The 27,208-nt window shown below is 40.4% G+C and overlaps 3 protein-coding genes and 1 pseudogene across 3 annotated transcripts; 2 read left to right on the top strand and 2 right to left on the bottom strand.

Annotated features, from left to right (window-relative positions):
* Positions 1-4: 4 nt before the first annotated feature.
* LOC135098752 (dnaJ homolog subfamily C member 2-like) lies at positions 5-24,755 on the bottom strand. Its single transcript, XM_064001149.1, has 13 exons — positions 24,674-24,755; positions 20,085-20,277; positions 17,820-17,946; positions 6,959-7,146; positions 6,466-6,541; positions 5,313-5,521; positions 4,617-4,706; positions 4,192-4,280; positions 3,696-3,821; positions 3,116-3,203; positions 2,760-2,888; positions 865-1,050; positions 5-124 (listed from the first exon to the last, which is right to left on the bottom strand). Exons 2-13 carry the CDS (start codon positions 20,223-20,225, stop codon positions 5-7), a joined length of 1,569 nt encoding a protein of 522 aa, XP_063857219.1. The 5' UTR covers positions 20,226-20,277; positions 24,674-24,755.
* Positions 11,913-16,457, top strand: LOC135098739 (uncharacterized). The gene is made up of 7 exons (XM_064001131.1): positions 11,913-11,962; positions 13,304-13,485; positions 13,604-13,796; positions 14,014-14,294; positions 15,161-15,334; positions 15,789-15,965; positions 16,135-16,457. Exons 1-7 carry the CDS (start codon positions 11,928-11,930, stop codon positions 16,455-16,457), a joined length of 1,365 nt encoding a protein of 454 aa, XP_063857201.1. The 5' UTR covers positions 11,913-11,927.
* On the top strand, positions 16,572-17,846 carry LOC135098745 (peroxidase-like protein 3). Its single transcript, XM_064001147.1, has 4 exons — positions 16,572-16,667; positions 16,737-16,781; positions 17,372-17,457; positions 17,584-17,846. Exons 1-4 carry the CDS (start codon positions 16,572-16,574, stop codon positions 17,750-17,752), a joined length of 396 nt encoding a protein of 131 aa, XP_063857217.1. The 3' UTR covers positions 17,753-17,846.
* Positions 23,482-27,208, bottom strand: part of LOC135098747 (dnaJ homolog subfamily C member 2-like) — a 28,219-nt pseudogene continuing 24,492 nt past the window's right edge.

Genomic DNA, 27,208 nt, shown 5'->3' with positions numbered 1-27,208 from the left:
GAGGTCATCTTTGATTCCAGACTTTGAGTGATGAACCTTCCCCTCCTCCTCCACCACCTCCCCTTGCTGCCGCTGCTGCCACCTCCTCCCTCTCCTTTTTGATCCTGTTGCGCACCTCACTCACCTACAACAGAGAGAGAAGGCAAAGAAGTGTTACAGGGGGGTCCTCAAGTTATGACAGAGTTCTGTTCCTATGCCATGTTATAAACTGATTTTCTGCATAGGTCAGAACCAGCATAAGTAAGCTACCTGCAGTATGTCAATCACTAATACTAATACTGTTGTACTGTAAAGTCATAGTCTAGGACATAAACACATAACTATTGTGCCTGTAAAAGAAACATATGAAGGACAAAAGTCAAGACTGTCATACACCAAGGACTCCTTGTTACTAATCATAACTATCAGTGGAGAAATAGTCTGAAAGGTTTGACTATCCTAGGGAAAACAGGTCATACAGAAATATCCAGATCATTTGGGGTGGATTGTTCTAATTTAGATTAGCTTGCTTTATGCTACTTTAGATTTAGCTAATCAGATAAGGTAATGTAACATGACTTAAATAGACCTAACATAGTTCATTTCAAAAGTGATGCAGATACCCATATGTCTGGTTGGAGCAGCTTTTGGGTTCAAGGCTTAGGAAAATTTTTTGATTTAAGAATGACAAAAATTATGTTTTTTTTTTTTTTTTATATATAAGCAACAATTACTGCTACTACTACTACTACTACTACTACTGTTGGCCCTCCACACTCACCTCCTGTGTCAAAAAATTACTACTGCTATTACTACTACTGTTGATCTCTCTCACTCACCTTTGTCAATTAACTACTACTACTACTACTGTTGATCCTCCCTCACCTCCTTCATGAGTACCTCCCACCCTTGCATCTTGTCCTGGGCCACTTGTGCTAGTTCCTTGTTGAGTTCCTCCAGGCGGGTCAGCTCCAGTGCCTCACACAGCAGCTCCACATCTGTCATGGTCTGCACTCGCTCCCCCTCCTCTGATGCAAAGTAACTGTTGTCCTTACAGAGAGTCCGCAGCATCTGGGAATAGAGGATACTATACTAATGATTTTCAGCCTCTCTGTTATTGCTGCAATGTTGCATATCTTGCTATCTTTTTACTGCTATTTTTTTTCTAGTAAACTCTGGAACTCCCTGCCTGCTCCAGAAGATTCCTCCTTCCTATAACTTGAACTCTTTAAAATGGCTGGTTCCAACTTTTCAAAACACTTATCCAACAATTCTGGATAATCCTTATGATCTTTCTTTTGGGACTAGCATCTCAGTGGACTTTCTTTCCCCTCTTTTTATTGCCCTTGACCAAAGATCTTGCATAAAAAATGTTACTGAAATATGTGAGGAAAGGGTGAAGAGAGAGTATGTGAAGTTCAGAGCAAAGAGGAAGGGAATACAAGGGCAGGACTAAATAGAGAAATCTGTTGCAGTTATGTCCTCATGGAGTATTTATCAAGAGGTGTCAAATAAAGATAGACAGATACAGAGATGTTCTTTATCACTGTCACCATCACATCTATGCAATGACAAAGAATGTGTGCTTTATTCTATTTCACGTTGCTTTTTAAAATTATTTACGTGAACAAAATACAGGCAATCATAATTTGTATATATATTTTTTTAGTTTCCAAATTAATTTACACATTTGAACACTAAATTTAATGCTCTTTCCATCTTTCTAATACAAATGCAGTCCTCTCAGCCCCTTATGAACAGGAACTGTATCAAAATCATTTAAAAAATGACATCAAAGAAAAAGGAAAAAAATATAAATCTGAAAGTATATAATGAATGAGAATATTTTAATGTGAAATGTTACAGAAGATGAAAGTGGGTAGAGTTTCATTTTTTAGTTTTTCTTTTTTTTTTTTTAGCAAATTTTGTAGCCTTAAAATGAATGATAAAAAAAAATAAATAAAAAAAAAAAAAAGACTTGCCAGGTAGAATGATGGCTCCAGGCATGAGTCATGAGAACTATAGGGGCAGGTGACAGGAAGGGAGGACTGCGACGAGATGAAAGTGAAAGGGGAGAGGAAAGGAACAGGAGGAGGAAAGGATATAATGTAGTGGGCTTGCTTGCCATAGCCAGGGATCATTATTATTATTATTATTATTATTATTATTATTATTATTATTATTATTATCATCATCATTATTATTATTATTATTTTTTTTATATATATATTGGAGGATCACTGGCCAAGGACAACAAAGACTGAAAAAAAAAAAAGAAGAAAGAGGCCCACTGAGGTGCTGGCTCCTGAACAGTCAAGTGTTAGTCAAACAAACAGGGTAAGTGCCTTGAAACCTCGCTCTTGAAAGAGTTCAAGTCATAGGAAGGTGGAAATACAGAAGCAGACAGGGAGTTCCAGAGTTTACCAGAGATAGGGATGAATGATTGAGAATAATGGTTAATTCTTGCATTAAAGAGGTAGACAGAATAGAGATGAAAGAAAGAAGAAAGACTTGTGCAGTGAGGCATGCAGTTAGCAAGATCAGAAGAGCAGTTGGCATGAAAATAGCAGTAGGAGGTAGCAAGAGATTCAACACTGCAGTGATGAAAAAGAGGCTGAAGACAGTCAGTTAGAACACACTAGAAAGAAAGTGCACCACGAAAATTCAATATATTTGTCAAGAGAATTTTTGATTATGTTAGCGATCACAGCAGTTTAAGCGTCAAAGACAAGTGTGTGGTAAGTTCTTACATGTCAAGCAGATTCTACCCTCCTCCTCACCTTCCTCTCTTTTTTGAATGCTTTCTTCAGCACCTCTCTTTCCTTCTTTTCTACCTCCTGTTTTGCTCTTTGCTCTGCCTCCTCTGCTTCTCTTTTCTTTCTCTCTGCTTCCTCAGCTTCCTGCCTTACCTGAAAACACCAAATTTACACATTAGCAAGACATATCATTCAAAAAAAAGACAACATAGCATGGTATTTCAAAATATATGGCATTTCCGAGCATAAGACATGAAAAATACAAATCAATGAGAAAAATGTGAAGCCTTGGTCTGTTGTAGAAATCAATGCATATATGTGTCCGAGAGTAGTTAGAGATTGGCCTGGTGCTAATACTGGAGACCACAATGTGCACTCACCCTCTCCTCCTCTTCTTGTTTTTGCCTGATTGCCTCTGCTTTAGCCTTTTTCTGAGCCAGTCTTCTTTCCTTGTCTTCTTCTTTAAATCTTAAAAAAATTATATATATATATATATATATATACGAGTATATATATATATATATATATATATATATATATATATATATATATATATATATATATATAATATATATATATATATATATATATATATATATATATATATATATATATATATATATATATATATATATATATATATATATTATATATATATATATAATTCTTCATCTCTTTCCCTCTTTTTCTATAAACTTACCCATTCTTTAGCTACAGAAGTAGACAGCAAAAGCAGGAATTAATTTTTCCCTCATAAGGAGTCAGAAGTAAAACAAGAACAGCTTCTTTGCAATCTAAATCATCATAAACCCTTCCATCAAAATGAAATTTGAAGTATTATGTAACAACAGAAAAAAGTACTCCTTGTGATAAATATCTCTTGGGATAATGCACAAAATTTCAACTTTTATTGGGATACAACGAAAATACACGAAATCAGTAATAAGTAACGAAACATACTTGGCTATCCTTGGGTCACAGGCATATGCATTGTCAACTAGCCTGCGCAATCGACCCATCTCCTCCTTCCGACGCCTCGCTCGCTCTACCTTGTTCTGCTTCTCTATCCATCGACGCTCCTCCCGGCTGGCAAGATTGACTGATTTAAAGAAGGGAAGGCGACCACAACATTGCAGTCACATTGCACTGTTACAAAATATTCAAAGAAACTAAAATGACCAGTTAAAGCAATCAGAACAATGTCGGTGCCAGTTTTCCTTGCCATAAGTCTGGGTATTCTGTCTAGCCATATTAAATTTTCTTGTTATTTTTTCCAATGTCAAAGTCTAGGCTTAAGTTTGGGCATTATTTCCTTATTCAATTAAAATTTTATTCAATGTTAATGTTTCAAGATACAAATTTCACCATTTTTGCTGCCTTTGGGAAGATAAAGCAAGGCTGGAGTGGAATACACATAACTCTAAAAAGACCAGACATACAAATAGTGAAGACTCACTCCTGTCCCTTCTCCTTTTCCTCCTCATCCAGATATGAAAACTCTCGCCAGGAATCAAAGTCGTACCAGAATCCATAGAAGCGATCAACCTGCACAGTGATGAAAATTAAGTCGGTTAACAATACAAAATAAACACTATTCATAAAGAAATCTTGAAATGATGTTTTATGTGTAAGTTACTGGACCCTCTATGCTGAGGAAAATTATAGTGTATGATATTTTAAACAAACTTTCAAAATTACTGGTCTATCTTTCCATCAACATAGCATATGATGATGGTAACTATAAAAAGTAAACTGTCACCAAATATCTACTTGCATTTCTGCTACTAGTAATCTCACTTCTAAAACAGTACAAGGGAGATTGATGTGACTGTACAGGCCAATCACTCTCTCCAGTTACTTAATCTGCTAATCTGGACTGACCTTTTGTTTGGTGTCATCAGGTTTGCCCAAGCCAGGAACGTGCTTGTGGGTGGACCAACGAGCATTGCACTCAAACACCCCTGTGAAAATCTGCAATGCAACACTGTGCCTTACAAAGATGTGGTGGAGACTGAAGAAGATGGAGAGAGAGAGAGAGAGAGAGAGAGAGAGAGAGAGAGAGAGAGAGAGAGAGAGAGAGGAGAGAGAGAGAGAGAGAGAGAGAGAGAGAGAGAGAGAGAGAGAGAGAGAGAGAGAGAGAGAGAGAGAGAGAGAGAGAGAGAGAGTTATATAATCTAATATATAGACCTGACATTACAATATGAGATGGAGTTAATCCCTTCAGTGATATGTAATCATCCACACCACTACAAGTAATGTATACAATCTTTATAACCACCTGCAAGAAAAAAGCGGTGAAAAGGAATAGATTTTTTGCAATTTCTAGCCAGTATAATGTTTGGAGATGGCTGTAGAATGTGAAGAATTGTCCCAGAGTGGTTAGTGGTAAAGAAAAGATGTACCAAATAGCAATGAATACTGAACTTTCAATTCTTTGTTGAGTCATTTTTCTTCCTAATAGGAGTTAGCGCTTGCCTTGTGTGCACATATATTTGACATTACAGTATGACATGGAGTTAAAAGACCTTTGAATTCTTTGTGGAATAAATTTTCTTCTTAGTGGGGATCAGCGCTTACCTGGAAGAAGTTTGCCTTATTGTGTGCACTGACAGCCGGCACCTCGTCATCAAACTCTGGGTCCACCGAGTCCCAGGAGCGTCGCTTGATGGGGTCCCCGAGAATCTCATAGGCTTTGGTGATGCAGGTGAAGTAGTCATCGTCATCCCTCACCTCCTCCCCAGCTGCTCGCCGCTTGTCTGGGTGGTGCCACAGAACCATCGTGCGGTCTGTGAGGAGTAACACAATGGACGGAAGTGCACACTAATGCTGCACTCTCATTCCTTTACCCAAGTGTTGGGTCATCCTGTTTTTAAGCACGTACCAAAGGGAATGCTAATTATTATATTAGACTTACAGATATCTTAGCATAAAACCAATGATCAGAAAATATAATGTCTATCTATCTATCTATATATCAGGTTGCCAATCCCACATGGGGTGGCCCAGACAAACCACCACACACTCTTACAAATATCATTCACACTCATAGCCATAGGGGCGCCAACTATTCTTCAGACACATTCTCTCTGCTCTTCTGTATGCACCACCTAGCTACAATTCAAGAGCTTGTTAAAGCTAACAGTTATGGACATGGTTTCATAATTAATAGTAATTACTACAAACAACATGATGGCATTCCCTTTGGGTTCTACTTTAGCAAATGTATCCCAAATGACTGGTGTGAGCAAAACTTCAATAATTAGCCATGCAATGTCAATAGCAGGCAACAAACTGCCTGTGCCAGATGATTGACAAAAGTCAACTGACAATGCTCCTCGCTGTGGGCCACAGGAAGACACAGCTCGCCCACGCCCACTCACTGTCAGTGTGGCCACACTTATTTGGTACAATGCTCCCACTTTTCTCACCATTTATCACACTCACCTGCTTGCTCACAACCATTGCCAGTGTGGCCATAGTCATAGTCTCAAACCACCATACTACACCCCAGGAGCTTTGGTATAGCAAAGCCAACCACATACATCCATAGCAAGGCACAAATAAAATGTAGTTATTGAAAATATACAAATAAAATAAAAATACCAAGACTAAAAGGGCTGACACTGCAACTGAAAACTGGCACTATAAAAATACCTTCAAACAGCAGGTGCACTAAAACTTGGTACTCAGTACACTATACACTCTAGCTCCAGATGCCACCAGGACTTACACGCTCTTTTGATGTCATCATCAGAGGCCTTGTACCTGTGCTTTCGGAGTCCCAGTACTGCATAATGATCCTGGTCCTGAAAGGCAATGTTGTAGAAATGTATCAATATATAAAAGAAAGATACTAATCAAATAAATGACAGAGGTAAGTGATGCTCTCATAGTGAACAATCAAGACAGAACTATATATGCTAGATAAGTTTAGGTTTTGAAAAGAGCTTAGTAAGAACTGGTTCACAGAGTAGTGGACAAATAGAACAGGCTTAGCATTCATGTGGTCAGCACCTACACCATAAGTGATATCATGAGGTTAGATGACTAGGCATATGCATATAGAGGCCAGATGGCAATAGGAAGGCTGACTGCATGGGGAAGAGGAGGATAACAGATTTTCATGGTTAGTACAGGAGTTATCCAGTGTAGGCCAGCCAATCTTTTGCAGTCTTCTCCATTCTTATGTTGCTATGACTGGACCATGCTGGCTGAGTTCTCACCTTCCAGTCTGCTGGGTTGAGAGAGCGAAGATAGTGTATGTCATCCTCCACCTCCACCTCCTGAGCCTCCTCCTCCTCACTCTCCTCTTCACTTTCCCCAACTGAGGAGGTGAGGTGGCCCCGCAGACGCCGTGCCTCATATATGTGGAACCATCGTCCCACTGGTTCTACCTCCACCTGGATGAGTGCTGTGGAAGGGAGAGGTAGAGAGAAAATAAAACAGATATTACCAAGAATACCATTCAGGATGCTGAGGAAATAAAGGACATATTGTACAGAAAGAGACAGAAAAGAAAAATACCATAAGAGAAGAACAACTAGAAGGTCATCTCTAAAAAGTACACACACACACACACACACACACACACACACACACACACACACACACACACACACACACACACACACACACACAAAGAGACAGACCATGAAAGATAAAGAGATGTTGTTGTAGAGATTATACACCAAAACATCATCTGAGAAATTCTCATCTACATACAAAAGCCCCCTGGTTAAGTTAAGTTAGTGTTCTTAATGGGGACATCCACTGGAGAAAAGATGCACTGGTTAAGCTGGATTAGTGTCTTTAAAGGGGGGACAGGACTCGCCTTTCAGTTAGGTTGGGTAAAGTTAGGTTAAGCTAGAAAGTTCCCAGTTTTCAATATATGGCACCTCATCCTTAGGACTTTCCAACGAATGTCAAAATTTGGCATAATTTAGCTTCTTCCACCCTAAAACTCCATTTTCCCACCATGTCTCCAAGCTTGTTAGGGACAGAAAAAAGATAGGATTTGTGGTGTTAAACTGCAATTTACTGGTAAGAATAGCATAATGGGAGATCTGGGTGATGGAGCCTCCCAATTAGCAAGGTTAGTAATCTCACAGTTAGAATAGTGTAGTGGGGAATATGGGGGGATGGGATATTCTCTGTTTGTTGACTATTTTTAAGGATTTCTGCGCAAAACAGTGTTTTTACTCCTTAAACTTTTCAGGCTTCCCAACTTTGGTTTATTTTGGCCTGCACTCCCCTACCTTAAAAATGTAAAAAGAAAACAGGAAAAGGAGTGGAGAAAATTAACGGTGAAAAAAAATTGTATTTTCGGACAAAATGAAAAACCTAAAATTCTATAGATATAAAATGTAGATATATTAACAAAGTTTCTATGATATCTCTTTCAAAGCAATTAACTAAAAATAAAGCCTGAGGGAAAGAAAAGGATAATATGGAGATAACCTTAGCCTCTTCTAGGGTTAATACGTACATGTCAGATAGAATTAAGGTTGTAGAATATCATGCAATATATATCAACTTCTGGAAACTTGTAAAAAAAAAAAAAAAAAAAAAAAAAAAAAAAAAAAAAAAAAAAAAAAACAAGGTTAATGAACTGATGCATTTCCATGCTACACCCTCCCCTTCCAAGTGCTTGAGGGTCACTGTTGGCTGGCTGCTGGAGCTGTGCAGGGCAGGGTGAGGTTAGCCATTAAGGGAATCAGAATACTTATAGTTATTTGAAGTTATTACTTAATTATGAAAAAAAAAAAAAAAAAAAAAAAAAAAAAAAAAAAGGCAAGGATTAGGGTTAGGGTTAGGTTAGTTTAGGTTACGTCAGGGTTAGGCTAGGTTAGCAAGACCTTCAAATAACTAAGTATTGTGATTCCTGTAATGGCTAACCCTGCCCTGCCCCACACACCTCTCGCAGCCAGCCAGCAATGACTCTCGACAACTCAGACGAGGAGTGTGTAGCATGGGGATGCATCAGTTCATTAACCTTTTACCTTTTTTTTGCTTTAAACAAGTTTCTGTAAGTTGATATATATTGCAAGATATGCTACAACCTTAATTCTACCTGACATGTAAGTATTAACTTCAGAAAAGGCTAAGGTTACTTCAGAAGAGGTTTAGGTCCATATTCCCCCAACAAACACTTACTATGATTTCAAAGCCACAGAATGTACTATGTGCCCAGGAGGTACCACCCCTGTCGCCCCCCCTTAATCTGTTCGGTAAAACTGCAGGGTTGGACCTCCTCTCTATTCATTAAAAACACATTGCAACGTGATAGAGTACTTACTATAGAACATGTCTGTGATGTTTTCAATGTGGGGAAGGCTTTTGTAAGGCCATAGTAATTAAATTAATAGCGCGCTGCCTCCAGAAACTAAGTCCACAATCATCCCAAGGATATAAGTTAGGTTAGGTTAGTAACCTTAGGGGTTCCAGGGGAGGCACAGCCCCCCTGGACCCCCTTTCTCACACATTGATGAATATAATTGAATACAAGAAGGGGAAATAATGAAAGTCTCTCTCTCTCTCTCTCTCTCTCTCTACCTAGCCATGTCGACACACGGCCTTGAAGACAAACCCTTTCACCACCACTACCACCACCACCACCTCCTCCTCTTCCTCCTCCTCTTCTTCTTTCGTATCATAGTCTATATTCTCCTCCTTTTTCTCCTCCTCCTCCTCCTCTTCTATTCCTCCTTCTCTATTCCTCTTCTTCATTGTTATTCCTCCTCCTCCTCCTCCTCCTCCTCCTCTTCCTTGTCTTCTTCCTTTGTGTAGTCCATATTCTCCTCCTCCTCCTCCTCTTCATAATCATCATCTTTTCTTCTCCTTCCTCTTCTTCTTCTTCTTCTTCTTCTTCTTCTTCTTCTTCTTCTCCTCCTCCTCTTCTCATACCTCACATTCACTTTCAACATCAAATCCTCCTCCTCCTCCTCTCCCTCCTCCTCCTCCTCCTCCTCCTCCTCATCTTCAGTAATTTCATGCCAACCAGAGATATCAAGTTAATGTGTCTTCGTATTGTTTTCCTCCTCCTCCTCCTCCTCCTCCTCCTCTGAGAACTAACGGGGATTTTATTCATTTTTACTCTCACATTCCTTCCCTACTCTTCCCTACCTCCTCCTCCTCCTCCTCCTCCTCCTCCTCCTCCTCCTCTGAGAACTAACGGGGATTTTATTCACTTTTACTCTAACATTCCTTCCCTACTCTTCCCTACCTCCTCCTCCTCCTCCTCCTCCTCCTCCTCCTTCCCCTCCTCCTCCGCTGTGATTATAAAATATGTTGTGTATTACGTATATTGTTAAGCTCCAGGAGAGAAAGAGAGAGAGAGAGAGAGAGAGAGAGAGAGAGAGAGAGAGAGAGAGAGAGAGAGAGAGAGAGAGAGAGAGAGAGAGAGAGAGAGAGAGAGAGAGAGAGAGAGAGAGAGAGAGAGAGAGAGGAAAGGTTAACCAGAAAGAATTTTAAGTGAAAGATGGAGAGAGAGAGAGAGAGAGAGAGAGAGAGAGAGAGAGAGAGAGAGAGAGAGAGAGAGAGAGAGAGAGAGAGAGAGAGAGAGAGAGAGAGAGAGAGAGAGAGAGAAAGGTTAACCAGAAAGAATTTTAGTTAAGTGAAAGATGGAAATGAGAGAGAGAGAGAGAGAGAGAGAGAGAGAGAGAGAGAGAGAGAGAGAGAGAGAGAGAGAGAGAGAGAGAGAGAGAGAGAGAGAGAGAGAGAGAGAGAGAGAGAGAGAGAGAGAGAGAGAGAGAGAGAGAGAAAGGTTAACCAGAAAGAATTTTAATTAAGTGAAAGATGGAAAGAGAGAGAGAGAGAGAGAGAGAGAGAGAGAGAGAGAGAGAGAGAGAGAGAGAGAGAGAGAGAGAGAGAGAGAGAGAGAGAGAGAGAGAGAGAGAGAGAGAGAGAGAGAGAGAGAGAGAGAGAGAGAGAGAGAGAGAGAGAGAGAGAGAGAAATAAAATAAAAGAACAAAGAAAAGTAAAAATTTGAAAGAGCTAGACAGACAGACAGACGAGAGAGAGAGAGAGAGAGAGAGAGAGAGAGAGAGAGAGAGAGAGAGAGAGAGAGAGAGAGAGAGAGAGAGAGAGAAATAAAATAAAAGAACAAAGAAAAGTAAAAATTTGAAAGAGCTAGACAGACAGACAGACGAGAGAGAGAGAGAGAGAGAGAGAGAGAGAGAGAGAGAGAGAGAGAGAGAGAGAGAGAGAGAGAGAGAGAGAGAGAGGGGGGGGGACCAGTCTTTCCTCCAGCAAACTGTTATTCCCTTCAAAGTTGCACTAAAATTTTCCCTCCAGCCACAAACATTATCTCTATTTCTTACTCACCTCAAGGCCTCTCTCTCTCTCTCTCTCTCTCTCTCTCTCTCTCTCTCTCTCTCTCTCTCTCTTTCAGTTAGTGTGACTCACCTAGCTATCTATTTATCTGTCTGTCCGTCTGTCTGTCTGTCTGTCTGTCTGTCTCTGATGTAACTAAATCTCTCTCTCTCTCTCTCTCTCTCTCTCTCTCTCTCTCTCTCTCTCTCTCTCTGGCTCTTTAAATCTCTTAACCAGATGATACATGGCATTTTTTTTAAACAATGGTAATAATAATAAAATAATAATAATAATAATAATAATAATAATAATAATAATAATAATAATAATAACAATAGCAATAAAAATAACAACAAATAATAATAATTAGAATGTTTTACCTTTAACGAAGCTTGAAGTGGTGGTGGTGGTGGTGGTGGTGGTGATGCTGGCTTGGATGAACAGTAGTAACAATAATATCCTTCATTGTATTATATATGGTGTAAGGTCTTGCGGTTTGCATTGATCTTGAGGCTTATTTCAGTTAGTCAGCTAGCCAAGCCTCCCCTCGCAGCAGTCATCTGCAAACACAACGTATATGATGCGCTGTTGAATTGTCGTCCTTGTATTCCTTCCAGTGTAATTATGGTGTTGATTTAATGTTATCTGTTGATGTTTACTTAGTTCATTGAACATGGTTTTAAGAAGCAAAATACAGTCGCCTTGGTACAGCCAGCTCGCTCACTTTTATACAGCGTAATGCACCAGATGTTCCTGAACACACATTAACCTCGTCTCCGCAGAGCAAATTTTGTTGTTTTCTTGGTGAGAGAGAGAGAGAGCAAACTGTGCACGGGGAGGGAGCCAGGGAGCTACAGGGAACCAGGACGCCGCTGTGTTGTTATGCCAAAACACTCAGCTGCGGCTTGTCATACCCAGTACGTCTTTACACTTTAAAAAGCTTGTCAGGGCGGCAATGTCCACTTGCTTACTTGGTAATGTGTCTCTGAGTCGCTGAATGTTGGCCAGGCAGCTGTTGTGTTCGTGGGACAGGTAAAATAAGCACAACAGCGGCTGGAACTCACCTCAGTCACAGATTCGTGCTTAAACTGTTTTGGCGCCGCCAAAAGACCATCTCAATATGCAGATTTTATTTCTAACTTATGAAAACAAATAATGTTTAGGGGATTTTATGCATTCATATTTTGTGGAAATATACTAGAAGAGGAAAAGTCTCACTAACCTTGAGTTTTATCAATTAAGGAGCAAAATAAGTGTTTTTGCCCGAAAATTTAGATGGTATGAAAAGCATACCATGTTTACAATCTTCACTATTGTCTCATTGTCTAGGTTATTACCTAGACAGACATGTAAAAATACTCTTAACTATTTTAGTATTTCGTTAGATGGTAACAGATATCCAAAAAAGAGATAAGATACCCAGTAACTCTTGTGAAATATGACACGATGAATGACAGTCTTCACTACATTATGACTTTTATGCTACGAGAGAGAAATGCTTTTGATGCCACCTTGTCTATAAGAGCAGGGTGAATGAGTGGAAGCCCCAATAAATTATTATCCTTTATGATATTACCTTATCCTTTGCTGTGTGTGTTATTCTTCGTCTATAAGAGCAGGGTGAATGAGTGGAAGCCCCAATAAATTATTATCCTTTATGATATTACCTTATCCTTTGCTGTGTGTGTTATTCTTTGTCTATAAGAGCAGGGTGAATGAGTGGAAGCCCCAATAAATTGTTATCCTTTATGATATTACCTTAACCTTTGCTGTGTGTGTTATTCTGCTCTTACCTTATTTCCACCCAATCCATAAATTTGTCTAAAGCTCCCCAATGACTCAGTACTAACAACCTGATTGCTGAGTCTATTCCATTCTATCCTGTCTTTCTTAAATCTATCCTCAAGCTTGAATCCATTTTTACTTCTTGTCCTTCCCTGTTTACTGCCTCAGAGAATTTTGCTTATATCACCCTTGTTGCATCTCATATCACTTGAAGAAATGGATTAGACCTCCTTTTAATCTAATTCTGCCTTTATTAAGCACAAACCAATTATTTATTGCCCTACCTGGAGAATTTTGCTTATATCACTCTTATTATGTCCCCTATACCACTTTCCAAGACCATCAGACCCCTCTTAACCTCTACCTTTTATTAAGTTTAAACCAATTATTTATTTTCCTAAATATAATTACTGACCCTGAAAATTGTGTTTCCCTTTGTGTCATTGCATTATCTTGCTCCATTTCTTCTCCAGAGTGTGTATGACAGCCTGTGTGGTGACATGGTGGTGTCTGTGGCTGACTGTGGCAGGCATGGAGGTCTGGGGAGGAGGAGAGGATGGGGAAAGAGGAGGAAGAGAGGAGAGGTCCCTTCAGCAAATCCCCTTAGGAACCTCAGGATTTCCCTTACCTGTGGATATTGACCCCATTCCTTCAGGTAAGTGAGTAATGGGTGGTGATGGTGGTGTAAATTATCAGAGAGCTATCATAAATACTATCACTGAGTTTATGTAATGTTGCTTCACTAGTCTTATTAATGGTGACACTTCACACAGGCCCCAGAGAACAGATCAACCAAGTGACATCCTTCATTGATGGGTCGGTGATCTACGGGTCCAGCAAGGAGGAGAGTGACGAGCTGCGTGCCTTCTCTGGCGGCCTCCTCAAGGTGCAGCGCGGCCCGGCAAACACCCAGATCCTCATGGCCGACACCAACCAGATTGACTGCAAGACCTCAGGAAGATTCAAGTATGTGTTTGTGTGATAGATGAGTGCATTAGTTAGTGAAAGGGTTATTCAGAGCCTTAGACTGATGTATTTTGAGGTGAACATGACACAAAAACAGCAGAAATTTCCCATAATTAACAACAGAAAGCCAAGCAAACAATAAAACAACAGAGAAAATGATAAAAACACCACAGTTTTGTCTACCACGCCTCACCACTGACAGTCTCTCCACCACCAGAGCCAGGTCACGCAAGACTCGGGCAGCAGACGGCCAGCTCAAAGACATCGAGTCAGGTTCCCCAAACAACGTACTGGATTTGATGGAGGTTCTGCCTAACACTGACGTCAGCGATATCACGGAAATTCCTAGCGTGTTTGAGCGTGACGACCAGACACTGCCCTGCGACCACACTTTGCGTTTCCGCACAGCTACAGGGTGGTGCAATAATCTTAACTTCCCGTCCTTCGGCAAGTCGTTCAGGGCAAAAAGTCGACTCCTACGTCCTTCTTATGAGGACGGTGAGTGTCTGTCTGTCTGTATGTCTGTGTATGTGTGTATATATATGTGTGTGTGCATGTGTGTGTGTTGGTATTTGGGATAGGTCAAGAAATTAAGTGTTTAAGTTTGATGAAATAAGGGATAAAGTCAAGAGTAGATCAGATAGATGTCTATGTGTCTGTATTAGTGTTAGGGATAGAACATAAATAATGTGTTCAGGCTTTATAAAGTTAAGAATCAGAGAGAAGTCATTTCAGTCAGCTAGAGGTCCCAAAGTGATATAGAGAGCATGACAAGGATGACATAAGCAAAATTCTCAGGGTCAGTAATCAGGACAGGACAAGAAATAAAGAACTGAAGCTTGATAAAGTTAGGAAAGAGTATAAATAAATATGTTTGTAAATGAGTCTGTGGTGCCTTGTCTGTGCTGGCCTGTGTGGGAATGCTAGCCTTGTATGTAGACAGAGAGACAGACAGATAGATATATTACTATTATTATTGTGTGTGTGAGTGTGTGGTGCCTTGTCTGGGCTGGCTTCTGTGGGATTGCTAGCCTTGTATGTAGATAGACAGACAGACAGATAGATATATTACTGTTATTATTGTGTGTGTGAGTGTGTGGTGCCTTGTCTGTGCTTTGTATAGGACTGCCAGTGTCACAGATAGATATATAAACTTAATTCTCACTGAAGTACCCCCATACTTTATCTTCTATAGGACTGCTAACCTGACAGATAGATAGATTAACAAACCAATTTCCTTACAGTACAATCAAGTACCCCCAAACCTTGCCTTCTGTGGGACTGCCAGCCTGACAGATAGATAAACAAATGAATTTCTTTACAATACACTCAAATACCCCTAAACCTTCTCTTGTCATCCCCAGGTCTGTCTAAACCTCGCGTCACTTCAGTCACCGGCAAGCCTCTCCCTTCCCCTCGGCTCATTTCCACCAACATGCACAACGAAGTGTCTGCACCGCATGTCCGCTATACCCTAATGGTCATGCAGTGGGGCCAGTTTATTGACCATGATATTATTTTCACCCCCATCAACAAAGGTAGGTGTGTGTGTGTGTGTGTGTGTGTGTGTGTGTGTGTGTGTGTGTGTGTGTGTGTGTGTGTGTGTGTGTGTGTGTGTGTTTACATAGTTGTAGCTTCCAAGGTCTGATAAACTATTGATTTGTTGTCTCCTGATCTTTATATGTCTAGTTTTCTTTAATTTCTGCATACTTGTCACTAAAACTATATATTTTCTTAGTCTGTTCCTAACCTAATCTATCTTTGTTGTTTATCATTATCTGTTTTTTTCCATTAGTTATCAAATCTCCTGTTTCTCTTTCTCATTCTAGTGTTAACAGGTATATGTTTTCTAATATTAACTTAACTGTGTATGTGTTGATAAAAAAAAAAAGTACTTATTCTCTCTTTACTTCATGTCTGTAAATACACTGACTCCTGGCCCAGCATCTCTTCACCTCACCCACTAAACACATTCACTTCTCTCTCTTCCAGGTTTCCAAGACTCGATTCTGGATTGCCGCAGATGTGACTCTCCCCAGACAGTCCACCCTGAGTGTTTCCCCATAGCCATTCCTCAGAACGATCCATTTTTCCCTCCTGTCAATATATCATCTGGCCAGCCATTCTGCATCCCCCTGACCCGCTCCATGCCAGGCCAGCTGACTCTAGGTGTGTGTGTGTGTGTGTGTGTGTGTGTGTGTGTGTGTGTGTGTGTGTGTGTGTGTGTGTGTGTGTGTGTGTGTGTGTGTGTGTGTGTGTGCAACATTTCCCTCTAACACACTGCACTCCTAATGACTATCTCTCTCTCTCTCTCTCTCTCTCTCTCTCTCTCTCTCAGATTACGATGCATACTGCAACCCAACAGTGCTCAATGAATTTGGCATAGCCTTCCGCTTTGGCCACTCTCTACTCAAGCCTTCCCTGGAGCGCATGGACGGAATATTTGCCAAGCGCAACCCTCCTGTCAAGCTGAGCGAACACTTCTTCAACCCAGACCTACTCTACCAGCCTGGGATGCTTGATGAGATCATCCGCGGCCTGACTACTGTGTCCATGGAGACACTGGACCAGTTCTTGACAGATGAGGTGACCAACCATCTCTTTGAAGACAAGCGGCAGCCATTCTCTGGCCTGGACCTGGCTGCCCTCAACATCCAGTGAGGCAGAGACCATGGACTGCAGCCTTACAATGAGTACAGGGCCCTCTGTAACCTGACCAGGGCGAGGTCGTTTGATGACCTGCACAGGGAGATAGCGAGGCCGGTGATCGAGCGAATGAAACGGACGTACGCACACGTGGATGACATAGATCTGTTCACTGGTGGATTGATTGAGACGCCGCTGCACGGTGGACTGGTCGGTCCCACGTTCAGCTGCATCCTCGGCATTCAGTTCAGGAACCTCCGCTGCTGTGACCGGTTCTGGTATGAGAATGCTGACCCACTTGTGCGCTTCACCGACCCTCAGCTCACTGAAATAAGAAAGGTGGGTCTTCCTTGGTGGTGGTGGTGGTAGTAACAGTAGCAGTAGTCTATCCATCTGTGAGTAATGAGTGGTGGTGGTGGTAGCAGTAGTAGTAATAGTATCTCTGTTGGTGTTAAGTAGTGGTGGTAGTAATAGTAATAATAGTAGCAGTAGTATCTCTGTCTGTGGGTGGTGAGCAGCAGTAGTAGTAATAGTAATAGTTCATTTCTCTTTATATACCAGGCTGGCAATCCCACACAAGCCACACACACACACACACACACACACACACACACACACACACACACACACACACACACACACACACACACACACATTCTTATCCCAGTCAGCCATAGGATAGAAAGGAATAATAGTAGTAGAAATAATAGTAGCATTAGTAAAAGTAAATCACCTTACTTATCAAATCAACTTAAAATCTAAGTAACCTTGCCAAATCTACTCAAAACTTAACTTAATTACCTAATCTGTCCTAAATCTAGTTATGTCTAACCTTACTAATCAAATTAGCTAACTTATCTTGATCTTACTTAACAAATTAAGTGTTTTAGCAGCAAACAAATGAGCTCAAGTGTGTCTCTTCTCTACAGGTGACACTGGCCAAGCTTCTGTGTGACAACTGTGACAATGTGGAAAGTGAACAGCGGTCTGTCTTTGACCTTCCAGACCCCTTCCTGTAAGTACTGCTCCTGCACACACACACACACACACACACACACACACACACACACACACACACACACACACACACACATACAGACACAGACAAAATGCTATCCCCTCATCCCTTCCTCACCCCCAGGAACCCCCGAGTGTCATGTCGCGACCTCCCCGGGGTGAACCTTGAGCTGTGGAAAGAGGAGCACGAAGAAGAGGAAGACCTACATAGGATCAGATGGAAGGACCATGTCAATGAAGACACAAGAGACAAAGGATTAGATGAAAGAATGCCTCAAAGCAGAAACATCTGAAGAAGACTTTTGTAAAGAGCAATCCCAAATAGAAATTAGGGTGGGAAGAAGCAGCGTTGGCACTCACCACATTGGTAACATAGATGCCCAGGAGTGTTCGTCGTGCTGGCCGTTCCACTAGGATGGCCATGAGGCTGCCAATGAACCCTGGCACAAAGGAGACTGTGAAAAAGTTGAAGTGCTGCAGAATGTGTCTGTGGGAGTAAACAACAAACATATCATTAACAATTAAACAATTTGACATTTCATAGAGGTGACTCAATTTCAGCTACCGTATTTGATAGCTTATAAGACACACCTTAAAAAAGTCTCAGAAAATTAGCCAGCGTCTTATAAGGCCAAGGTTCAGCTCTGGGGCAGTGGCTAGTAGTAAGTCTATGGCAACAGTGGCCCTTAAATCAAACCACAAACATCTTCACACATGTAAACAAAGTGATGATCATTTCTAAATCTCAAAAACAACTCTTTTTTTTGTAAGGTAACAATGTATAACAGATCATACTTAATGGTAATTCACATAAAATAACACCAGTCAGAAAGAAATTAAGTGACTATGCTTACATTGTTTGTACCAAAACAAATTCACCATTAGTTAAACATCAAACCTGGCAACACATGCAAGGTTCACTGCGTTCCTTAGGTAAGATACACCTTCATACAACAGAAATTATGCCTATCTTTTAACATTTTTATCTCGCATGTGTGTTCAACAAAACTTGAAGCTAATGAGAAACTATATTTTTTTCAGAAAACCTAACATAACAAAAGATTTTATAAGTGAAAAGAGAGTCACAAAGTAGGGTGACTCATGGTGATGGTCTGCACAATAATCATGCAATACAGTTTATGCAATAGTGTTTAAAATTTCCAGATTCCATTTCCCCAACATAATGGGGTCACAGAAACAACGTGTACACAATGGCGTATAAGTTACAAAATTATAAAATTTCCCAAGGAAAAATATTGGAATCTAATAAGGATCTGAATACATATGAGAGGGCATCAAATGTCAGGTTAAATCCTTCACTTCATATACAGAGCTTAAACCCATTTATTTATCTTTTTTTTTTTTTTCAATGCCTGCCCAAACTGAGATGCATCTTATAACCCCATATGTCTTATAAACTGTCAAATACAGTATTTTCTATTTTACAGTATTTTATCTTGTTCCAACTGGAAAATACTAATTTTTTTGTCATTTTATATGCTAATGATGAAGTGCTTCAATGGCTGTCCTTCATCAATATCCTATGGTCACCTCCTCTCTCCAAACTAATCAACAAGAACTCATGCACTATACTTGGTTTGTGTAGTAACAAGAATTGTGGGAGCTGATCACAACACACTATGACCACTGACTACTTAAATGTGTATTCATTCACATAAACTATACTATATCTTAATTAATTGACTATCCATGCACAAAAACATAAAAAATAAATAAACAAATAAGTAGATAAACAGAAAAAGATTACTATGTTATGCAACTCCATGGTTTCATATAAATTTCCCAGAGTAAAAGCAAGCATGACACACTCAGTATAATAGCATGTATATTACACTTACTACTTCCAAACTGCCCCAACATGTGCATGGGAAAGGCCACACCTGGCATGCTCACCTGACAACACAGTAGGAGCCAATGTACCCAAAAGCATTGACTGTCAGGAAACAAACTGATGTTGTTAAGTAGTTCTTCAAGAGCTTTTTTCCATACTTCATACTTATTTTCCGAGCATTCACAAGACCGGTTAGCTGCATGCAAACAAATGCAAGTCATTAATATTACAAAGATAAACCTCAAAATACAAAGTGTCATTCCCAATTCAAAAGAAAAAGGAAAGAAAAGGAGAAATAAAGAAAGCAAGCAAGTAAAATTATTAACTCCTGATCAAAGTCTTCCTTCCACCTTTGAAGCCAGAAAGCAAAATCATATTCCCCTTCACCTCACACTCTACTTACACCAGATCTATCATGGCATAAGGTAATTGATATGAAAAGTTCTATGCATAGCTATAATCCATTTTCACCTCTTTTTACCAATATAGTAACAGTAATCTTTAACATTTTGTCACCTAATGACACCATCACACACATTTTCAGTAACTGTAGATAATTCTAATGAGCCAAAATAAAATTACAGTAGATGCAATGCAATATTTTATCGCAATCACCCCTTTACTGCCAAGTGTTACCTTTTTAAATTATATTCTAAACTTCCATCAAGCTTAGGAAGCCAGTGCAGTTGCCAGAACAGTTTACTAGACACAATGAGGATAGTATCCCTCTAACATAAAAAAAAAAAAAAAAAAAAAAAAAAAAGGTCACATACCAAGTACACCACACCATAGATTTTGATGCTTTCAATGAACCCAATGATACAGATTTCAAAGGAGGCTGAGGAGCACGAGTGTTTCCAGCAGTGGCCGAGCTCATAGCAGGAGTATGGCAGGATCTTGCTGAAGCTCCACATCCTGCTGTTGTTACCACTACTGCTCCTGCTGGTACCTGTCTCTCCTCACTACCTAAAGGGCAACACATGAAAAGGGAACATAAGCATGGGTGTGCTGTCAATCCTCCTGTCTAAGTACTAACTTGTGCAAGCAATCTATTGAGGTGTTGAAACAACTCCCACAGGAAGCATATGAAAAACAAATACACAGGCACCAGATCACAAGACAATACTATTCAGTTAACAATGAAGTATGTATGCTGTAAATTTCTCATGTACGTTAAACTGCAGATATCCAGACTGAGAATGCCTCAAGTACCTTGTGATAAATAAAGCTCAACACATCATCAAATAAGTCACCAGCATCAAGGCAGTTTTTTGTTCAAGCAAGTCAGTTCTTAGAATCCCACAAAAGCAACTGTCAAGATCTGCAGATACACTTAAACTATCAGATGCATCAATGGTGATGCAGCAAAACCAGTCTCATCACATAAAAAATATAAAAAAATCAAAGATGTATGTTGGAGTCATCATAGATATCACAGAGAGGATATCATCTCAAGTAGAACAGTGTCACATCATCTTAATCCTTATCACAGGCAAAATAGTTGATAAGATATTTCATGAGCTCAGTGATAAACACTATACTCAGTAATCTGATAATGAAACTGTAAGATGTTCTTTAAAGAGGAAAAGAATGCTTATTAAAAAGAATCCCAAAAAATATATTGGCTCCTGACAGACGCTATGGTCCCAATACCTAAAACGAGAGAGAGAGAGAGAGAGAGAGAGAGAGAGAGAGAGAGAGAGAGAGAGAGAGAGAGAGAGAGAGAGAGAGAGAGAGAGAGAGAGAGAGAGAGAGAGAGAGAGAGAGAGAGAGAGAGAGAGAGAGAGAGAGAGAGAATGATAGGCAACAAATTCATCCAAGTAGACATGGCAAAAACTGTAGATTTTTCCTACTTAATAAGCTTCATGGGCAGACAAATTCATCTGCATGGTCAGTTAAAGGATAAGTAAATCTGTGCACTGACATAAATCTGCAATGTTGTTTCTGTAAGGCTGAGCTGTACATTACCAGTTTACTTTCTACCCTCATGAGAATTGGTTCACATTCTCTCACGTTCTCAGGATCTGATCGATTCAATTAATACATGGAGTCAATGTGACCCGGGTCTTATCATCCTGCACTGATCACATCAAGAATGGCATGACACGTTACAAAAGGAGGCACTGCACAAGCATTACATTTATGCCCCTACATCATAACTGCCTCTAACCAATACTAGCGAGTTGAACCTACAGCAGCTCAAAGGTCACGGTACGTGACTCTTCACTCAATGAAACATTGTAGTCACTCTTGCTAAAGCAAAGATTGACTGACCAGAAATGTCAGGTCACTGCAAGCTGGTTTCAAAGCAGAAAGATGAAAATCTCATAATAATGAGAAGGATGCTGTAATACTTCTATAAGGTGATTCCAAAAGCTTGATCACTGATGAGAAGTGTATTGCCATACATCACAACCTGTGGCTCACCCAGGCCCTATGATGAGTGTACTGGATAAAACAGCTCAAGACAGCCACAACTTCCATTGCCACATGCTCATTCCCATACATGTGCAATTTTTAACCTACTATACAGTACTGCAATTAATTTCTATACCTATTGTGTTGTTGCAATGTTTAAGATTTTTACAGTATGAAGGCATCATTCTCAGTCTGTGAAGTGGCAACTGTCAACAGCAGCAAGCCATCCTCTCTAAAAGTTTAAGTAAGCATTTCTATACTAAAGACAACACAAGCCAAGAACCGCTTCACCCTATTTACACAGCTATACAGACAAGAAAGTCAAGGCTCTCACGTGGCACTTGACTTTGTTTACAAATGCTTTCACTGTTGCAGGAGACACCCGACTGCTGTTGACAGATGCCACCTTGCCATCTCAGACTATCAGCTGACGCCACAAAATCAGTCACATCACCGCACTGAGGGAGATAAACAAACCAGCACCTGAGAGCTTGTCATCACTCAGTACTAAGTCTGTTTTGTCTGCCGCAGGGCTCGTCTTGACGTGTACAAGTATAAATAGAGGATGACTGGCAAATGACAAACCATAACTGTCCACGGGGGCGAGTTGTGTGTGGAAATGAGGTAACGTGTGTTGTGTTGCTTAATATAAAGTGTACGTATCCCACAGTACTCTCCACAACCACCAGCCCCATTCCGATAGTAATGACCTCAATCCTACCAACCACCACCCATTTCTCAATATGCATAACCTACACCAGTCCATTACTACTACATCACTAGAAAATTTACCGTCTGTTTGTGTGTGCAGTGTTGCGTTATAGTGTCAATACCCCACACCACCCCCACTATAACCCACCATCACACCACGATCTCAATCCTACACACTACCACCCACTTAGTAAATAAACAACAATCGCCCATTACAATTACACCACTACAAGAATTACCGTGTGTGTGCAGTGGGCTTGGGGCCAAATGAGGTTTATCTGGGTGGCGGGGTACCTCAGCGCAATCATGAAGGCTGGCGGGGTAGATATCAGGTCGCTATCTGTAGTTTTAGTTCCCCTACACGTCCGTCTGTCTGATTGGCCGCTACTGCCCGCCAACCTTCCGCACTACGAGCCTAACAGTGTTAAGTTCGTATAATTTTACTGTTATTATTATTATTATTATTATTATTATTATTATTATTATTATTATTTCTCATGTCTCTGTGTCATACGAAATAGTATTTGTACTACTACAGCTATTACCACTACTACTACTACTATTACTACTAGAAGTAGTAGTAGTAGTAGTAGTAGTAGTAGCAGAAATACTGCATTTTGGTTTATCAAAGCGACAGATGCGTGGTTATGTAATGCAGTTCACTATTACCATCTGCTTCCTTTTATTAATAATGACCATATGATATCTGTCACAAATCAAAGGTCGCAGATAACGTGGTGCTTTATACTTCAAAGAAGACCCTGATATGCGATCACGTGAAAAAGGAACACCCAAACAGCAGGTTTGATCTACAAAATAAATAAATAAATAAATAAATAAAAGTCAATCCACAAATTTATGATGTCGTTACGAAAGGCTTAAAACTGAAGATATGATGGAAGGTAGAGTGCATAGCGAGATGCGAACAATGAACAAAAATTATAGCACACACACACACACACACACACACACACACATGACCATATATATATATATATATATATATATATATATATATATATACCAGTGGAAGACATTAAATTTTGTGTAGGTGGTGGGTGAGCATGGTGGCTGCAGATGATAATAATGATTATCTATATTTTGGTGTTTCACAAAGCTATTACTGGCTGTGTTGGCCTAGGTTAGGGTTGACTATGCTGGTCCGGGCAAAGCTACGAGGTCACACATTCTGAGGCGCACATCCATGATTCAACAGCTTGCATTATTACTTATATCACAGACTGAGTCACTTATTTGAGGTACTGAATCGCACATCATGAACTTATTCCATGCATCAGCCACTGAGAGCTATATTCTGAAACACCTCTGAGCTGCACCTCCATTACTTACAAAGTAATATTCCTCAAGTGTCAGGCTTGAATCATGTGTATCAAGGACCTGTGAATGTGTATAAGCATGTTAAGTCACAACTATTGTCTCAATGATGTTTGTGTATTTTCTATGGTAACTCTTCATTAGGATCTACACTAATCACAGCATTTACCTGCAGCTCTTCATGTGGCATCTTTACTCTTACCCACCTTGTAAATTTAGTGTTACTTTAAAATCAAACTTAAGACTGTAGTTTTCCTTTAGAAAATTAAGAAGGTACACATTTGTATGCAATCACATGGTCATCATTGCATATTACTTCTTATTATAGTCACAATCACCGCACACTTTTTCACACGTCTTGTAATTTTTTATACAACTGCCACAGATCCATTCATTCTTCAGGAAGTGGCTTCCTTGTGGCTACTGCCATATTAATGGAGATTGCCCTTCTGTCCTCCAGAGCTACACTATGATGATAAGGAAAAGCACATGCTGTTTTGCATCTGCTTTCTGCAATGTATAGAATTCTGCACTTATCAACATTAATTTTCAATATTAGCAGTTTTCCCATAGCACTTAAAAATACTTTTCCAAGTGTTAATTTTGCTTTTTGCATGACAACTTATTGGAAGCAGTGGAAGTGAAGTGTGATGGAAGAGATGGAAGAGTTGGGGGATGAGGTTATAAAGGAGAGAAAGGGAGAAGTGGAGGGGAAAGAAACAGATCCCTAGCTACACTTTTGTGTCCCCATCAATATATGTAGCTGTCCCTCCAATTCAGGTAGTCCAAAAGTGGCACTGCTGAGACATAATGCTTAAAAATAGAACAAGAGATAGATTTTCAGATAGCAATATTGCTTCACACAACAGCTACAAGAATTTGCTACATCTGAACTCACAAAGGAAAGAAGACAGCAGGGTTTGGCTCCTCACTTTTTTCCCACTGCAGCAGCCTGAGCCGCCTTCTTTGCCTTCACCATCTCAACAAGCTCCTGAAATGCCATCATGTGAGAATAAGACTTAAAAGTTACAATAACATCAGTGTCTACTGTGCACTATATAAAACCTTCACTACATACATACACACACACACACATATATAAAACCTTCACTACACACACACACACACACACACACACACACACACACACACATAGCACTTACATCTCCATGCATTTATGGAGGGACCACAAAGATAAAAGCAGATCAAAAGATAAATGCATGAGAGAGAGAGAGAGAGAGAGAGAGAGAGAGAGAGAGAGAGAGAGAGAGAGAGAGAGAGAGAGAGAGAGAGAGAGAGAGAGAGAGAGAGAGAGAGAGAGAGAGAGAGAGAGAGAGAGAGAGAGAGAGAGAGAGAGAAAAAGAGTGTGTCACTCCATAAACAAGATAAACCTGATTTGTTTTCTCCACAATCTCACATACTCGTACAGGGAATAGCAAGCAACACATCATCAGACACACAAACACACACACACACACACATATACAGACTTTATAGCGCCTCATGCAGTCTTTCTTAGTTCGGTTGGGGACACACTTGGCAATGCGGTCCCAGCGGTCAGGAGTAGAGACTGGATAGGTCTTGAGGGCTTGCTCCAGCAACCTCTGTTCCTCAGCTCCCCAAGCAGCAGTGTTCATCCCCAGCATCTCCTGTGGTGCTGCACAAAGGAAAGATCTAACATCAGCCTAAAAACATGTTTTTTCTTAAAATATCTTGGAATTGATTCACAGCTCAACTGGTGATATTGTATAGAGCTAAAAGACAATTCACAGCAGTTACACAGAGAAGGGAGAAAGCTCTTGAGTTCATACAGAGAAGACTCATGGTAATAATTAATTAGTATAAAAAGAGAAATGAGAAATTACCCAAGCATCAACATGATATAAAACTACACAAAGATGCAAAAGAATGATCTGAATGTCAGCATAACAGCAAGAACTCACTGTCATATCTCTGGGAGGCTGTGGTGTCGCTGATCACCTGCCGAGCCTGTGCCTTCTCCATGCTGTGGTAGGCATTCTTGTTGGCTGCCTCCCTCATGTGCTTGTCTGAGTGTTGCAGCTCCTTGGCCTTATTGAGCACCTCCTTGGCCAGCCTGGTGATGCTGGTGGCTGTGTGTTGGTTGATATACTCTGCCACAACCTCCCACCTGCAGCATGGAGGGTTCAATGAGTTCCTCTAAGTACAGCAATGCTTAAAAACATAACCTAACATTAAGGGAGCTGCAAGAAGCCATCCTTGTATGAAACATATCTACCTATATCCACCTATCATTCCCATCCATAAATTTGTCTAATCCTTTAATGCTCCCCAATGACTCAGCACTAACAACCTGATTACTGAGTCCATTCCATTCATCTACTACTCCATCTGAGGACCAATTTCTTCCTCTCTAACTATTTTCAAGCTTGAACCCATTGTGTCTTGTTCTATCCTAATTATGATCCTGAGAATTTTATAAATGTCACCTTTGTTATATTCCCTATACCACGTGAAGACCTAAATGGTGTGTATGTAGAGAACAGTAGTAGGGATCAGATAACAACCTTGATATTAGTCATTTTAAAACACACATGGAAACACAAGAATAAGGCAATATATCAATCAAATAAAATATTAAAGCTTAAAAAACCCATCTATTTATATACTAGGCCAGCAATCTCACATCAGCTGGCCCAGACAAGGCACCACACACACACACACACACAGACACACACACACACACACACACACACACACACACACACACACACACATGCACACCACTTAGTGTCAGCATGCTCGGCTCACAACCGAGAAGGCATGGGTTCAAGTCCTGGGAGAATCTCTTCATGTGTAGCCCCTGTTCACCTAGCAGCAAGTAAGTACAGGATGTAACCTGAAGGGTTATGGCCTCACTGTCCCAGTGTGCGGTGTGTGAATGGTCTCAGTCCTACCCAAAGATCAATCACTACAAGCTCTGACCTCTTTCCATATGGGGAACAGCTGGTTTGGTGACCAGCAGACGAATGTAGGTGAATGACACGTCATTCACACTCTTAGCCCTGTCAGCCCCAGTGGAAAGGGACAGCCTTGTGGACCACCAATAATAATAAGATATCAAAAAATATATAAAAAGAAGCAATTTACACACACACACACACACACACACACATGAACCAGCTCACCTCTTTGTTGTGCCGGCAGGGAAGAGGTTGACGGCTTTGATGAGCAGCTGGAGGTCATCTTGATTCCAGACTTTGAGTGATGAACCTTCCCCTCCTCCTCCACCACCTCCCCTTGCTGCCGCTGCTGCCACCTCCTCCCTCTCCTTTTTGATCCTGTTGCGCACCTCACTCACCTACAACAGAGAGAGAAGGCAAAGAAGTGTTACAGGGGGTCCTCAAGTTATGACAGAGTTCTGTTCCTATGCCATGTTATAAACTGATTTTCT

This window comes from Scylla paramamosain, unplaced genomic scaffold, assembly GCF_035594125.1.
Source record: "Scylla paramamosain isolate STU-SP2022 unplaced genomic scaffold, ASM3559412v1 Contig78, whole genome shotgun sequence".
Lineage (NCBI taxonomy): Eukaryota > Metazoa > Arthropoda > Malacostraca > Decapoda > Portunidae > Scylla > Scylla paramamosain.
This window is presented reverse-complemented; position numbering and strand designations above follow the sequence as displayed.